The sequence below is a fragment of the Phyllobates terribilis genome, unplaced genomic scaffold (assembly GCF_046119375.1).
Source record: "Phyllobates terribilis strain yellow unplaced genomic scaffold, ASM4611937v1 Scaffold_3__8_contigs__length_932513732, whole genome shotgun sequence".
In the NCBI taxonomy this organism is placed as follows: domain Eukaryota; kingdom Metazoa; phylum Chordata; class Amphibia; order Anura; family Dendrobatidae; genus Phyllobates; species Phyllobates terribilis.
In genome coordinates, this window is record NW_027362763.1 from 568,570,136 (window position 1) to 568,587,493 (window position 17,358).

The 17,358-nt window shown below is 39.6% G+C and overlaps 1 protein-coding gene across 1 annotated transcript in view; it reads left to right on the plus strand.

Moving 5' to 3' along the window:
* Positions 1–17,358, plus strand: part of LOC141257186 (scavenger receptor cysteine-rich domain-containing protein DMBT1-like) — a 458,733-nt gene that overhangs the window by 217,650 nt on the left and 223,725 nt on the right. Inside the window, exons 17-23 of the mRNA XM_073671423.1 lie at positions 5,620–5,640; positions 6,724–6,744; positions 9,255–9,275; positions 11,848–11,871; positions 13,175–13,195; positions 14,357–14,377; positions 16,204–16,224. Coding sequence (XP_073527524.1) covers positions 5,620–5,640; positions 6,724–6,744; positions 9,255–9,275; positions 11,848–11,871; positions 13,175–13,195; positions 14,357–14,377; positions 16,204–16,224 — 150 coding nt within the window. The remainder of the gene's footprint in view (positions 1–5,619; positions 5,641–6,723; positions 6,745–9,254; positions 9,276–11,847; positions 11,872–13,174; positions 13,196–14,356; positions 14,378–16,203; positions 16,225–17,358) is intronic.

Genomic DNA, 17,358 nt, shown 5'->3' on the forward strand with positions numbered 1-17,358 from the left:
CTTTTCAAGCGCAGATTTGGCCAAAATAAACTGCTGACACCATGTCACATTTGAAGAGCCCCTATGGTTCCAAAACAGCAGGTACCCACCACAAGTGACCCCATTTGGAAAACTACACCTTTCAAGGAATTTATCTATCAAAGTGGTGAACATTTTGAAGCCACAGGTGTTTAAAAAGTTTAAAACGTTGGACCATGGAAACAGAAAAATATCATTTTTTCCCGCAAAATGTTTATTGAGCCCCAAATTTTTCATTTTCACAAGGGTAACAGAAGAAAGTTAACCACCCCATTTGTTGTGCAATGTCTCCTGAGTATGCTGATGCATATGTGGGGAAAACTATTGTTTGAGCACAAGGGAGGGCTTGGAAAAAAAAGGAGTGCTGTTTGTCTTTTCGAGCGAGATTTAACCGTAATTTACTGCGGATGCCATTTCACGTTTGAAGAGCCCACAAGGTGCCAAAACAGCAGAACACTAAAATCAATTTTTTACAACCAATAAAAACAGCAAAAAAAAAACAAAACAATGTTTTATAGACAATAATTTGTTTTTCTATCGTCATACTCTAATAGCTGCAACTTTTCTATTTTTTGTTTGCGAAGGTAAATAAGGCTTGTTTTTTACAGAACAAGATGATGTTTTTATAGGAGTAATTTTTTTATTTGATCACTTTTTATTCTCTGTTTTGTGTGCAGGATATTAGATCTGTAAACCACACACAAACAGAAGGCTTGTCAAGTCCTACTCTCGGCAGGACCTTACAGGACATTGTACCTGAGTGATCCCACAGCTATTATTCGGCCTGGGGTCACCATGGAGAATATAGACATGACACGATTGTAATAATAATGTGCCAATCAAAGGAAAGAGGGAGGCCCCTCCATCTACAAGTAGACCAATGCCGCTGTCGTTATTGACAGCAACATCAGAGGGGCTAAACGCTTGCCATCAGCATTAGCATCAATCACAGGCTTTACTACAGGATGTCAGATATGATATATAGCTGACTCTTGATAATTTCGCCTGCTCTCCTTGTGAATTTTCGCGATTGTCACACCATACATGTACGACGGTTTGTGGGTAAGCACTTCCCACTGCGTTGTACATGTACGGCGCATGTCAAGAATTGGTGAAAGAAGTTGGATCTAAGTGCTCAGATAGCGGTACTGAGGAGCATCGACAACATGGAACGGAGTTTGCTGCTCACCGAGCAGACACTCAATGGGTCAATACTGGGGGTGGAGCATAGAGGGGAAGTGCAGGCTGAACAGGCAGGGAGCGGGATAACATTTAGGAGGGATAGAGGGAAGAAGTATAGGAAGGCTGGTTCAGAACCAGCATTATTGGAGCACGACAGATCCTCTGACCGCCGGGGGAGTGTATGCTCCAGTAATGAGGGGGAGGGGGGAAGTGTAGGGCAGGCAAGACAGGTTCTGGTAGTGGGTGACTCTATTATTAGGGGGACAGACAGGGCAATCTGTCACAAAGACCGGGATCGCCGAACGGTGTGCTGCCTCCCTGGCGCTCGAGTCCGGCACATTGCGGATCGGGTTGACAGGTTACTGGGTGGGGCTGGCGAAGACCCAGCGGTCATGGTCCACATCGGCACCAATGACAAAGTGAGTGGTAGATGGAGGGTCCTTAAAAATGATTTCAGGGACCTAGGTAGGAAGCTTAGGGCAAGGACCTCCAAGGTAGTTTTCTCAGAAATACTACCAATCCCGCGAGCCACACAGGAGTGCCAACGGGAAGTTAGGGAGGTGAATAAGTGGCTAATGAGTTGGTGCAAGGCAGAAGGGTTTGGGTTCATGGAGAACTGGGCCGACTTCGCGGTCGGCTACAGGCTCTACCGTAGGGACGGGCTGCACCTCAATGGGGAGGGTGCAGCGGTGCTGGGGAAGAAGATGGCTAATAGGTTGGAGGAGTTTTTAAACTAGAGACGGGGGGGAAACCAAGGAAATAGGTGGGATGTGAGGCAAGCAAGGGGGAAGGGGAGAAGTGAATATAATGAGGGTGGAGAGGGGGGTGGGGATAGTACAGTTAGATCGTTAGAGAAGAATAGGATGCTAAATAACCCCAAAGTTTTATCTTGCATGCTGACCAACGCAAGAAGCCTGACCAATAAGGCGGATGAGCTGCAGGCGCTTATATCGGAGGAGAGGTATGACATCGTAGGTATAACAGAGACTTGGCTAGACGATAGCTACGACTGGGCGGTAAATTTATTAGATTATAGTTTATTTAGAAGGGACCGGAAACAGGGGAAAGGCGGAGGAGTCTGCTTATATGTAAAGTCATGTCTAAAACCAGACTAAGGGAAGATATAGGAGAGGGAGAAGAGGGGGTCGAGTCCATGTGGGTAGAGATAGAGGGAACTAAAAATAATAATAAAATATTACTGGGGGTCTGCTATAAGCCACCCAATATAACAGAGGAGAATGAGAATCTGCTATTAGGACAAATAGACAAAGTAGCAAAACATAATGAAGTGATTGTAATGGGGGATTTCAACTACCCGGATATTGACTGGGAAACAGAAACCTGTAGATCTCAGAAAGGAAAAAGGTTCTTGACAAATATTAAGGATAATTATCTCTCCCAACTAGTGCAGGAACCAACGAGAGGGAAGGCCGTGCTGGACTTAATATTGACTAATAGGCCTGATAGAATAACTGAGGTACAGATAGGGGGGCACCTAGGTAATAGCGACCATAATATTATCGACTTCAAAATGCCCTTCAGTAGGGTTATCAATAAGGGAGCAACAAAAACATTAAACTTTAGGAGGGCGAAGTTTGATCAGCTGAAAGAAAGCCTTCAACTTATTGACTGGGACAAAGTTCTTAATCAAAGGAATACGAATAGTAAATGGGAAACCTTCAAAAGAATTCTGAATACTCAGTGCGAGAGATATATACCGTATGGGAATGAAAGGGCCAGAAATAAGAGGAAACCAATATGGTTGAACAAGAACGTAAAAGGGGCGTTAAATAGCAAAAAAGAGGCATTCAAGAGATTAAAACAGGAAAACAGTAAGGAGGCACTAATGTGTTACAAGGAAAAAACGAGAACCTGTAAAAAACAAATAAAAATAGCGAAGGAGGAAACAGAGAAACGTATTGCTAGGGAAAGTAGATCAAATCCCAAACTGTTCTTTACGTATATAAATAGTAAAAGGATTAAATCGGATAATATTGGACCGATAAAAAGTGAGGAAGGCAAAATCATAGAGAAAGATGAGGATAAAGCTAATCTATTAAATAATTTTTTTTCGACAACTTTCACAAAGGAAATCGAACTAACAGGAGAAATGAGAAGTGACAAACTTAATCCTCCACTAAGTATGACAAATCTAACCCAAGCTGGGGTACAGAAACGCCTCAGTAACATTAAAATAAACAAATCACCAGGACCTGATGGCATGCACCCACGGGTACTAAGGGAACTAAGTAATGTGATAGACAGACCGTTATATCTTATATTTAAGGACTCTGTTGAGACTGGGTCTGTGCCACTTGATTGGCGACAGGCGAATGTAGTGCCAATATTCAAAAAGGGAGCGAAAAGTGACGCCGGAAACTATCGGCCGGTGAGTCTGACGTCCGTTGTGGGCAAAATTTTTGAAAGCTTCATTAAAGAGGCAATTACGGAGCATCTTGATGCTAATAATCTTTTAATCCCGAACCAACATGGATTCATGAGGAATCGCTCCTGCCAAACAAACCTGATTGACTTCTACGAGGAGGTTAGCTCTCGAGTAGATCAGGGGGAACCAGTGGATGTCGTGTATCTCGACTTCTCAAAAGCGTTCGATAGCGTGCCACATAATAGGTTGGTATACAAAATGAGAATGATGGGGTTGGGGGAAAATGTCTGCAAGTGGGTAGCTAACTGGCTAAAGGATAGAAGGCAGAGGGTGGTTATAAATGGAATATACTCAGATTGGGTAAGCGTCACTAGTGGGGTACCACAGGGGTCTTTACTAGGCCCAATGTTATTTAATATCTTTATTAACGACATAGTCAACGGGATAAATAGTAAAATATCAATATTTGCAGATGACACAAAGTTATGTAAAACAATTAATACAAAAGAGGACAGTGCAGACCTACAGAGGGATTTGGATAAGCTGGGTAGGTGGAGCATTAAATGGCAAATGAGGTTTAACGAGGAGAAATGTAAGGTCATACATATGGGATGGAAAAATGGAAGTCACCAGTACTCACTGAATGGGAAATCATTGGGGAATTCAGAGATGGAGAAGGACTTGGGCATCTTGATTGATAGCAAACTAAATTGGAGTGCCCAAAGTCAGGCCGCTGCTGTAAGGGCAAACAGGGTAATGGGATGTATCAGAAGAGGTATAGCTGCAAAGGATGAGAACATTGTTCTTCCACTGTACAAAGCACTGGTCAGACCACACTTGGAATACTGTGCTCAGTTATGGGCCCCAATATATAGAAAGGATATAAATGAGCTTGAAAAGGTACAAAAGGTACAAAGGAGGGCAACAAAATTAATAAAGGGAATGGAGGGACTGCAATACCCAGAGAGGTTGGCAAAACTAGGACTATTCAGCCTGGAAAAGAGAAGGTTGAGGGGGGACATAATAAATGTGTACAAATATGTTAGGGGACAGTATAGAGATCTTGCCCGGGATTTGTTCAAAAGGAGGGATATTACGGTAACAAGAGGGCACTCACTAAGACTGGAAGAGAAAAGGTTTCAGCACCAGCATAGGAAGGGGTTCTTTACGGTAAGAGCAGTGAGAATATGGAATTCACTGAGTGAGGAGACGGTAATGTCGGATTCACTACACCAGTTCAAGCGGGGACTGGATGCATTTCTAGATACCAGGCAGATTTCAGCATATACTTAAAAATAAAATAAAAGCACACTGGAGATGAAACATGATAGTATATCCACAGCAAACTGGATCACTTGTTCGCAATGTTTCAATCTGCTGAGCCAGATGTCCAGAGGATTGGGGTTCAGGATATCTACTGAAGAAAGGGCTCAGGTTGAGAAGCAGTTTTCACGAAAGTTATATTTGAGGCTGCGGCCTTTCTCTGTTTGCAAAAAAAACAACTTTATCAACATCATTGGCTTATCTTGTCAATTGTATTGTTGTACTGGATTTAAGAGACAAATAAAAGAGAAAAGTAACATTCATTTTTAAAAAGGTTGCACATCTTTAGAAAAAATTCAGGCAAGCCCAGTAGCTTGCAAATTCTAACTGGAAGTTTCAGTCAGTTTTCAATAGAATTTGTTGTACGATGCAGGTAAGACTCTAGTTGTCTTGTGACGGCAAATATGCAAATCCAAAATTTACAACCACGTCATGACCACTGGAACCAGCAAGTAGAGCCGAATCTTAGCGGTGTGTACATTCCATATTGTTAGGATTTGTCATGCTGCAGTGCTTGTTGAAAATTTCTAAGTTGAACAACCACTTAAATTTTGAGGCGTATAGTGAGACCTCAGCAGTAAAACTTTGAGAAGCTTTGCACACTTAGCCAGATAGTCAGGTAAATAGATGAATCAACAAAAGCAGAAGAAATAAGGCTTTGAGTTAATTTTTAAATTCTGTTCTAATTGAGCTAATTTTTATTTCTGCAGTTGAACCTACCACAATTCCAGGTAACATGAACAGCATCTTTTTTCCATAACATTATGAAATGTAATTGTTTCACCTATTCAAGCCACCCAAAAATCATTACTTTATTTAGAGAACAAGACCAGGTTAGCTAATTTCATGTCTGTGTTCACTAAAGAGTATACATTTCCTAGCAGCAGTACAGAATACCTATACAACACACTGGAAAAAAGAAGGAGACGTGTGTGGGTGTCTAGCGAGTGGTGCCGACAACCATATAGTACAGAATAGGAAAGGACAGGTTAGGAGATATCTGGCATTGTAAGGACCAATCTGGTAGCTCTTGGGAGCAGTAGTACAGTATAGATTACATGCTGAACAGGAAATTGATGACTGGTTGGGATTTGGCTATTTGCACTGGTGGCAGCAGAAAAGTGTAGAAGACAGCAGACAGGCAAGCAGATGACATGCCCATTCATATCATCGGCAACAACTGAGGGTGAACGAAAGTTGGCACTGATTCATGCCTGATTCATTATTAAAAATGTAAAGTTTTCCACACTTGTGGACAATAACTTAATCCGAATGGGTGTGACAAAGCCACTAGCTGTGCTGAATACAGTGTCTGACAGAACATTGGAGGTCAGACATGATGGTATGCTCAAAGTTCACTGGACCAGTTCTTGACAATTGCCCAATCTGCTGAGGTTGTCCATCCTTAAGGAAATTCAGGGCCAAATCCTAACTGGAGTCTCAGTCAGTTTTCAATAGAATCTGTTGAACGATGCATGTGAGACGCTAGTTGGCATGTGACTGCAAAAATGCAAATCGCTTATTTGCAATCATGTGATTACCACTGGAACCAGCAAGTAGAACTGAATCATAGAGATATGTACATTCTACACTGTTAGGATTTGTCATGCTGCTGTGCTCACTGAAAAATTCTTAGTTGAACAACCACATTAATTATGACATGCATAGTGAGGCATCAGTGGTAAAACCTTGAGAAGCTTCTCACACTTAGCCAGATGGTCAGGGAAATGGATGGATCAACAAAGGCAAAAGAAATATGACTTTGAGTTAACTTTTAAATTCTGTTCTATTTGAGCTTATTTTTATTTCTGCAGTTGAACCTACCACAATTCCAGGTAACATAAGCTATATATTTTTTTTCGTAACATTATAAAATTGAACTGTATGACTTGTTTAAGCCATCCAAAAGTCATTACTTTATTGAAAGAACAAGACCAGGTTAGTCTATTTCAAAGTGAGGAAGCAATGGCTTGTCACCAAGATGTGAAAATACAATCCTAATTTTAGGAGTTGTTTCATTTCTATGTACGCTTAAGTGGGTACACTTCAAAGCAGCATTAAAGTATTTCTATACAACACATTGGAAAAAAGGAGATATGTGGGTGTTTAGTGGGTAGTGGCGACAACCACATGGTTAGAATAGGAAAGGACAGCCTAGGAGATGTCTGGCAGTGTAAGGACAACTCTGGCAGCCCTTGCCAGCAGTAGTACAATATAGATCACATGGTAGACAGAAAGTAGATGACTGCGTGGGATTGGGCCATTGGCACTGGCCACACAAGAAAAGTGTAGAAGACAATGGACAGGCAAGAAGATGGCATGGTAGTTCCATTCATTGGCATCTACCGAGGATGAACGAATGTTGGCGCTGATTAATGTCTGATTCATATTTACAATTGTAAACAATAACTTTATCTAAATGGATGTGACAAAGCCACTGGCTGTAACCTATATGTATGACACACCAACTCAATATATAGAAGAATATAATATATATTTTTTATTGGTTAAAAAGACTAAAAATATAACAGAAATGGATAGAGGGATACACAACTATGAGGGTCTGTCTGGGAAAGATGGTACTGAAATACACTTATTAACATAAAAATTCATATTAAATGCCTGAACAGTACTTAATACATCCAAATGAGATAAAATATAAATTAAACGATAAAGTGCAAAGTGCTAATATAAATCTCATTAATATAAACATGAATTATTAAGATGACTAGAACTACATAGGTGTTTATATGATCAATAAATATATATGAATAAATAAATAAATCAATGAACAGATGACTACCTACAGCAGGCAGTATATAAGAGAAAAAGTAAAAGTGTATACAGACCCAGTTGGCCCGATCCAACGCGCGTTTCGCCGGAGCTTTGACGAGGATATAGGAGCAAGGTAAAGTCAGGATATTTATGTGGGGCCAAACCAATGAGATGATGTGTTGTAAATATGCACGTATGTGTATGCTGTATCATGGCGCCATGATTAATGACATCTCGCTCCCCCGTACCCAACTGCAGTTCAGAAACAGCGCAGTGCATAGGGGGGAAGTCGGGTGTCAGCGTGCGTTCCACTGTGGAACGCACAAACCGGAAGTGATGTAAAATAACTCATGGGAAATCCTTAGAACGCGAAGTGCGTTCCACTGTGGAACGCATGAATAGACAGGAGGAAGTGATACCTGCAAGAAGCGTAAGAAGTGAATGTACAAAGTGCAGAGGTGTAAGTGTGTGTGAAGAAGTGAATGAAAATAAGAATGTACCAGTGAATGAATACATGTTAGTGTATAGGTGAAAAAGTGAGTGAAAAAGAATAAATGGTGAAAAACATAAAAACAAACAAACTAGTTAGAGTGTAAATAAAATACTAATAGGGAATAGTGTGAAAAATAAGTATATTGTCAATACCAAATAGTATATACTACTAAAATAATAATGAAATATACCAATAAAATAGTACATTTATAGACACATCATGTAAGCGTTGGGGTACACTTTATAGATACAATATAATAATTCGGTTGAAATGACCCAATGGAATAGGCCGGCTCCCACATGTGATCAAACATGAATACTTCGTCAGGCGAAAGAACTTGAGACCTGAAGTACTGTTCAGGCATTTAATATGAATTTTTATGTCAATAAGTGTATTTCAGTACCATCTTTCCCAGACAGCCCCTCATAGTTGTGTATCCCTCCATCCATTTCTGTTATATTTTTAGTCTTTTTAACCAATAAAAAATATATATTATATTCTTCTATATATTGAGTTGGTGTGTCATACATATAGGTTAGGTCTGATAGAGACTCATCTACGCCTCGAAATAATTATTATATTCTTTGTGCTTTTGATATATTCGTTTAAAGCCACTGGCTGCGCTAAACACCTTCTCTGACAGCATATTGGGAGTGGCACATGATAGTATGCCCAAAGTTATCTGAACCTGTTCTTGTTAATTGTCCAATTTGCTGAGTTAGTAATCCATAGTATCTAACAGAGAAAAGCACAGGTGTTAAAGCAGTTTTCACAAAAGTGATTATTTGATGCAAAGGCCTTTCATATTTTCAATTAAATGATGACCACTGGATCCCGCAAGTGAAGATGATTTCCAGTAATGTGCACATTCCACACTATTGAGACTTTATTATCATTTAAGGTGAACAATGGCTTTAATTTTTGCTCCCATAATGAGACCTCAGTAGTAAAACTTTGAGAAGTGTTGTATTCTTACTCATATGGTCTGCTAAATAGATGGATAAACTATGGCAGAAAAAATGAGTTAGCGATAACTTTTAAATTCTAATCTAATTGAGCTTATTTTCATTTCCACAGTTGAACCTTCTACTGTAGCAGGTAACATTAACTAGATATTTATTGTAACATTATGAAATTGAACTGTTTTAACTGTTTAATTCATCAAAAAATCATAATTTTATTTGGAGAATAGGACCAGGTAAGCTAATTTCAAAGTGAAGAAGTAATGGCTTGTCATGAAAACTTGACAAATAATCCCTATTTTAGTAGCCCTTTCATGTCTGCCTGTTCTGAAGTGGATACACTTCCCAGCAACAGTAAAGTATACTTATACTACATACCGGACAAAAGAAGGAGATGTGTGTGGGTGTATAGAAGCAGTGGCCACAACTGCATAACATAGAATAGGAAAGGATAGGCTAGGAGTTGCATGGCAGGTAGGGACAGCTCTGGCAGCCCTTGGCAGTAATAGTACAGTATAGATCACATGGTGGCCAGAAAGTAGATGACTGGCTGGGCTAGTGCCATCGTCACTGGTGGCAGCAGAAAAGTGTAGAAGACCATGGATAGGCAAGTAGATAGTATGACTGATCTAATCATTAATACCAGCTGTGGGTGATTGAAAGGTGGCAGAGATTCATGCCTAAATCAATGTTACAAATGTAAATTTTTCCACACTTGTAGAAGATAACATTACCTCAATGGATGTGACAAAGCCAAATTCTTTGCTGAATGAATTGTCTGACAATAAACTAGAAGTGTAACATAATATGATTCCCATAGCAAAGAGGACCAGTTCTTGCCAATAGTCCGAACCAGAAAGCCAAATGTTTATAGGAACAGGGTTCAGTGTATCTGAGGCAGAAAAGACACAGATGGAAAAGCCGATGTCACAAAAGTGATTTTTTGATATACAGTCATGGCCAAAAGTTTTGAGAATGACACCAAAATTGTATTTTCATATGATCTGCTGGCCTCTGGTTTTTATTAGTGTTTGTCTGATGTTTATATCACATACAGAAATATAATTGCAATCATATTATGAGTACCAATAGGTTATATTGACAGTTAGAATGAGTTAATGCAGCAAGTCAATATTTGCAGTGTTGCTCCTTCTTCAAGACCTCTGTAATTCTCCCTGGCATGCTCTCAATCAACTTTTGGACCAAATCCTGACTGATAGCAGTCCATTCTTGCATAATCAATGCTTGCATTTTGCCAGAATTTGTTGGTTTTTGTTTGTCCACCCGTCTCTTGATGATTGACCACAAGTTCTCAATGGGATTAAGATCTGGGGAGTTTCCAGGCCATGGACCCAAAATCTCAATGTTTTGTTCCATGAGCCATTTACTTATCACCTTTGCTTTATGGCAAGGTGCTCCATCATGCTGGAAAAGGCATTGTTGGGCGCCAAACTGCTCTTGGACGGTTGGGAGAAGTTGCTCTTGGAGGACATACTGGTACCATTCTTTATTCATGGCTGTGTTTTTAGGCAAGACTGTGAGTGAGCCGATTCCCTTGGCTGAGAAGAAACCCCACACATGAATGGTTTCAGGATGCTTTACAGTTGGCATGAGACAAAACTGGTGGTAGCGCTCACCTCTTCTTCTCCGAATAAGCTGTTTTCCAGATGTCCCAAACAATCGAAAGGGGGATTCATCAGAGAAAATTACTTTGCCCCAGTCCTCAGCAGTCCACTCCCTGTACCTTTTGCGGAATATCAGTCGGTCCCTGATGTTTTTTCTGGAGAGAAGTGGCTTCTTTGCTGTCCTCCTTGAAACCAGCCCTTGCTCAAAGAGTCTCCGCCTCACAGTGCGTGCAGAAGCACTCAAACCAGCCTGCTGCCATTCCTGAGCAAGCTCGGCACTGCTGGTAGTCCGATCCCGCAGCTGAAACAGTTTTAAGATACGGTCCTGGCGCTTGCTGGTCTTTCTTGGGCGCCCTGGAGCCTTTTGACAACAATGGAAGCTCTCTCCTTGAAGTTCGTGATGATGCGATAGATTGTTGACTGAGGTGCAATCTTTGTAGCTGCGATACTCTTCCCTGTTAGGCCATTTTTGTGCAGTGCAATGATGGCTGCACGTGTTTTTTTAGAGATAACCATGGTTAACTGAAGAGAAACTATGATACCAAGAACCAGCCTCCTTTTAAAGTGTCCAGTGATGTCATTCTTACTTAATCATGACTGATTGATCGCCAGCCCTGTCCTCATCAACACCCACACCTGTGTTAATGGATCAATCACTAAAACGATGTTAGCTGCTCCTTTTAAGGCAGGACTGCAATGATGTTGAAATGTGTTTTGGGGGTTAAAGTTCATTTTCTGGGCAAATATTGACTTTGCAAGTACAGTAATTGCTGTTAAGCTGATCACTCTTTGACATTCAGGAGTATATGCAAATTGCCATTACAAAAAATGAAGCAGTAAACTTTGGAAAAATTACTATTTGTCTCATTCTCAATACTTTTGGCCATGACTGTATAATACTTTTTCTGCCTGCTTAAAACTCTACTATATGACCATTAATGGCTTATTTTTTGCCTATTTTATTGTTATACTGAATTTAAGAGACAAATGGTCCACTAAATAGATAGATCAACAAAGAGATAAGAAACATGACTTTGAGTTAACTTTTAAATTCTATTCTAAATGAGCTTATTTTTATTTCAGCAGTTGAACCTACCACTATTCCAGGTGACATAAATTATATTTTTTTCTTAAAACATTGTGAAAATGAAATCATCACTTTTGAGAGAACAGGACCAGGTTAGCTAACTTCAAAGTGAACAAGCAATGGCGTGCATTCAAGACTTAAATAAAAATCCTTATTAGAGGAACCATTTCATGTCTGTTTACACTGAAGAGAATACACTTCCCAGCAGCAGTAAAGTATACCTATACTACACACTGTACAAAAGCAGGAGATGTGTGTGAGTGACAGCAACCACAGAGTATAGAATAGGAAAGGAAAGGCTAGGAGATGTCTGCAAGTGTACGGATAGGACTGGCAGCTCCTTGCAGCAGTAGCACAGTACAGATCACATGGTGGACATGAAGTAGATGACGTCTTGTCTTGGGTCATTGGCACCGGCACCGGCAGTAACAGAAAAGTATAGAAGACAACGGAAAGGCAAGTAGATAGCATGGCCTTTCCATTCATTGGCATCAGCTGTGAGTAAATGAAAGTTGCCACTAATTTTTGCCTTATTTATTTCTACAATTGAAAAGTTTTCCACACTTGTGGAAGATAATCTGATCCGAATGGATGTGAAAAATCACTTGGTTGGGCTGAATACCCTCTCTGACAGCACACTGGAGATGCAACATGAGAGTATGCCAATAGCAAACTGGACTAGTTCTTGGTAATGTTCCAATCTGCTGCGCCAAATATCCAACGGATCGGGACTCAGGGTGTCTGCCAGATAAATGACTTTGGTGGAGAAGCAGTTTTCACTAAAGTTATTTGATGCTGCAGCCTTTCTGTGCCTGCAAAAATTAGACTTTATCAACATCATTGGCTTATCTTGTGTCTATTTTATTGTTGTACTGTTTTTAAGAGACAAATAAAAAAGAAATGTAACATTCCTTTTTAAAGAGTTGCCCATCTTAAGGAAATTCAGGTAAGCCCTGCAGCTTGCAAATTCTAAGTGGAAGTTTCAGCCAGTTTTCCAGTCAACTTGTAATTTCAGATATGCAAATTGCAAATTTGCAACCACATAATGACCGCTGGAGCCAGCAAGTAGAGGCGAATCTTAGCGATGTGTACATTCCACACTGTTAGGATTTGTCATGCTGCAGTGCTTGCTGAAAATTTCTTATTTGAACAACCACTTTAATTTTGGCACACATAGTGAGGCCTCAGTAGTCAAACTTTGAGAAGCTTTGCACACTTAGCCAGATAGTCAGGTAAATAGATGAATCAACAAAGGCAGAAAAAATAAGACTTTGAGTTAACTTTTAAATTCTATTCTAATTGAGATATTTTTTATTTCTGCAGATGAACCTACTACAATTCCAGGTAACTTAAACTATATATTTTTTTGTGTAACATTATGAAATTGAATCATTTGACATGTACAAGCAATCCAAAAATCATTACTTTATTTAGAGAACAAGACCAGGTTAATCAATTTAAAAATGAAGAATCAATGGCTTGTCACCAAGACGTGAAAAAATAATCCTTATTTTAGGAGCTGTTTCATGTTTGTGTACACTAAAGAGGGTGCACTTGGCAGCAGTAGTACAGTATAAATCACATGGTGAACAGGAGGAGATGACTGGCTAGGAATGGACCATTTGCACTGGCGGCAGCAGAAATGCATAGACAACAACAAACAGGCAAGCAGATGGCATGAACCATGGGTGAATGAAAATTGGCATTGATTCATGCCTGATTCATTGTTACAAATGTACAGTTTTCCACACTTGTGCATGATAACTTTATCTCAATAAATGTGAAAAAGCCAATGCCTGTGCTGAATACATTTTCTGACAGCACGTTACAGGTGGGATATGATAGCTAGTATGCCCAAAGTTAACTGAACCAGTTCTTGCCAGTTGTCCAATCTTCCAATCTGCTGAGCCAGTAGTCCATGGGATCGGAGCTCAGGGTATCTGCTGAAGGAAGGACCACAATAGTGAATATTTGAGACAAAGGTCTTTCTCTGTCTGCAGAAAACTCTACTTTATCAACATCATTGGCTTATTTTGTACCTATTTTATTGTTATACTGGATGTAAGAGACAAGTAAAAGAGAAATGTTACATTCTTTTTAAATGACGATGTCCATTCCTAAGGCAATTCATAAGCCATATTTGAGTATAATCTAATGAACAAAGTAGGTGAGACTCTAGTCGGCATGTAATTGCAAATATGAAAATCGGATATTTGCGATGAAGTGACGACCGCCGGATCCAGCAAATGTAGCTGAATTCTAGCACTGTGTACATTTCACACTGTTAGGATTCAGCAAGCTGCAGTGTTTGCTAAAAATAACCTCAGGAAAACAAGCACTTTAATTTTGGCAGGCATAGTGAGACCTCAGTACTAAAAGTTTGAGAAGCTTTCCATTGTTAGCCAGATGTTCAGGTAAAAAGATGGATGAACAAAGGCAGAAGAAATATAAGTTTAAGGTAACTTTTCAATTATTTTCTAATTGAGCTTATTATTATTTCTTCAGTTGAACCTACCACCGTTCCAGGTAACAAACTATATATTTTATTGTAACATTATGAACCTGAACTGTTTGATGTCTTCAAGCCATCCAAAAATCATTCCTGAATTTAGAGAACAGGACCAGGCTAGCTGATTTCAAAGTAAAGAAGCAATGGCTTGTCATGAAGACTTGAAAAAAAAATGTTGAAACCATGTAATGTCTGTATACACTGAAGGTCCACTTCCCAGCAGCACTAGAATATACCTGTACATAGTGTACAAAAGCAGATGTGTGTGAGTGTCGAGTGGGTAGAATAGAATAAGAAAGGACAGGCTAGGAGATGTCTGTAATGGTAGGGATAGGACTGACAGCACTTAGCAGCTGTAGTATACCATAGATCACATAGTGGAAAGGAAATAGATGACTGGCTGGACTTGGGACATCGGCACTAGCAGTAACAGAAAAATGTAGAAGGCAATGGACAGGCAAGCAGATGGGAAGGCCTATCTAGTCAGTGGCATCAGCAGTGGGTGAATGAATGTTGGTACTGAATCATGCCTGATTCATTTTTACAAATGTCAAAGTTTTCCACACTTGTTTAAGATAACCTTATCTGAATGGATGTGAGAAATCCCCAGGTTATACTGAATACCCTTTCTGACAGCACCCTAAGGATGCAACATGATAGAAAGCCCATAGCAAGCTGGACCAGTTCTTGGAAATGTTCCAATCTGATGAGACAGATTTCCAAAGGATATCTGCAGGAGAAAGGACTCTGGTGGAGAATCAGTTTTCACAAAAGTTATTATTTGATCCTCTGGCCTTTCTCTGTCTGCAAAAAAACTACTTTATCAATATCATTGGATTATCTTGTGCCTTATTTATCCTTATATTGGATTTTAATGACAAATAAAATAGAAATGCAACATTCCTTTTTAAAGAGGTTGTCCATCCTTAAAGGGGTTTTCCCATGAACGAAAGTTCTATTTAATCAATAGATCTTGGAATAATAATAAGTTCCACAATTGGATGCGTTTAATTAAAATGTTTGTGTGCTGAGAAAATCTTATGAATGTGCCCCTGTGTAAAGTTTGTGTCTGACCATGCAGGAACATGGTCTGATCAAACCACATATACTGGGCAGTGGAGGAAACAAAAGACAATACAGACATTACAGTAGGAGATCACAGCTGATTATTTTTGTGAGGTAAAACATTTCCCTTCCTGTTTTTAAACAATGTTTTACTTCAAAGAAAGAATCAGCTGTGATCCCCTGCTGTCCTGTCTGTATACTCTTTTGCTTCCTCCCCTGCCCAGGAGCTGTGGTATGATCAGACCGTGTTCCTCTATGGTCAGACAGAGCCATTACACAGTACACAGCAGGGGCACATTTATAAGATTATCTCAGCACAGGAACATTTTATTTAAACACATCCAATTGTTGAACTTATTATTATTCCAAGACCTATTGATTAAAATGAACTTTTGTTTGTGGGAAAACCCCTTTAAGGAAATTCAGGGCCAAATCCCAAATGGAGTCTCAGTCAGTTTTCAATAGAATCTGTTGAACGATGCAGGTGAGATGCTAGTTGTTTTGTGACCACAAATATGCAGATCGCTTATTTGCAATCACGTGATGACCTCTGGAACCAGCAAGTAGAGCCGAATCTTAGTGGTGTGTACATTTTACACTGTTATGATTCATCATGCTGCAGTGCTCGCTAAACAATTCTTAGTTGAACAACCACTTTAATTTTGACATGCATAGTGAGGCCTTAGTAGAAGGCCTTTGAAAAGCTTTGCACACTAAGCCAGATGGTCAGGGAAACTTTTAATTCTATTCTAATTGAACTTATTTTTAATTTCTGCAGTTGAACCTACCACAATTCCAGGTAACATAAGCTATATAGTTTTTTGGCGTAACATTATGAAATATAACTGTTTGACCTGTTTAAGCCATCCAAAAAGTCATCATTTTTTGAGCGAATAGGACCAGGTTAGCTAACTTCAAAGTGAAGAAGCAATGGATTGTCTTCAAGACGTAAAAAAAATCCTTTTTATAGGAGCCAAGTCATGTCTATGTATGCTGAAGAGAATACACTTCCCAGAAGCAGTAGAGTATATCTCTACAACACATTTTAAAACAAGGGAGATGTGTGTGGGTGTATAGCAGCAGTAGCAGCAACTGATCTGAATGGATGTGACAAAGTCGAAAGCTGTACAGATACCATCTCTGACAGCAAACTAGAGGTGGGACATGATCGTATGTCCAAAGATAAATGGACCAGTTCTTTCCAATTGTTCAATCTCCTGAGCCAACAGTCCATGGGTTTGGAGTTTAGGGTATCTGTGGGAGAAAGGACATGGGCTTAGAAGCAGTTTATACAAAAGTGATTATTTAAGGCAAAGGCCTTTCTCTGCAGAAAACTCTACTTTATCAACATCATTGGCTTATTTTGTACCTATTTTATTGGTATACTGTATTAGAGACAAATAAAATAGAAAAGTAACATTCCTTTTTAAAGAAGTTGTAAATCCATGAAGAAATTCCAGGGAAGCACTGCATCTTCCAAATCCTAACCAGGGTTTTAGCCACATTTCAATAAAATCTAATGAGAAAAGTAGGGGAGAATCTATTTGCCATTCAACGTCAAATATGCAAATCGGATAATCCAAAAATAATTCCTGTATTTAGAGAACAAGACCAGGCTAGCTCATTTCAAAATGAAGAAGCAATGGCTTGTCACAAAAACATGAAAAATAATCTTTTTTTGAGGAGTCGTTTCATGTCTGTGTACGCTGAAGTGAGTACACTTCATAGCAGCAGTAGAGTATACCTAAACTACACACTGTACAAAAGTAGGAGATATTTGTGCCTAGGGGGTTGTGGCAGCAACCACAAAGTATAGAATAGGAAATGAAATGCTAGGAGATGTCTGCAAGTGTACGGATAGGACTGGCAACATTTTGCAGCAGTAGTACAATATAGATCACATGGTGGACAGAAAGTAGATTACTGACTTGGC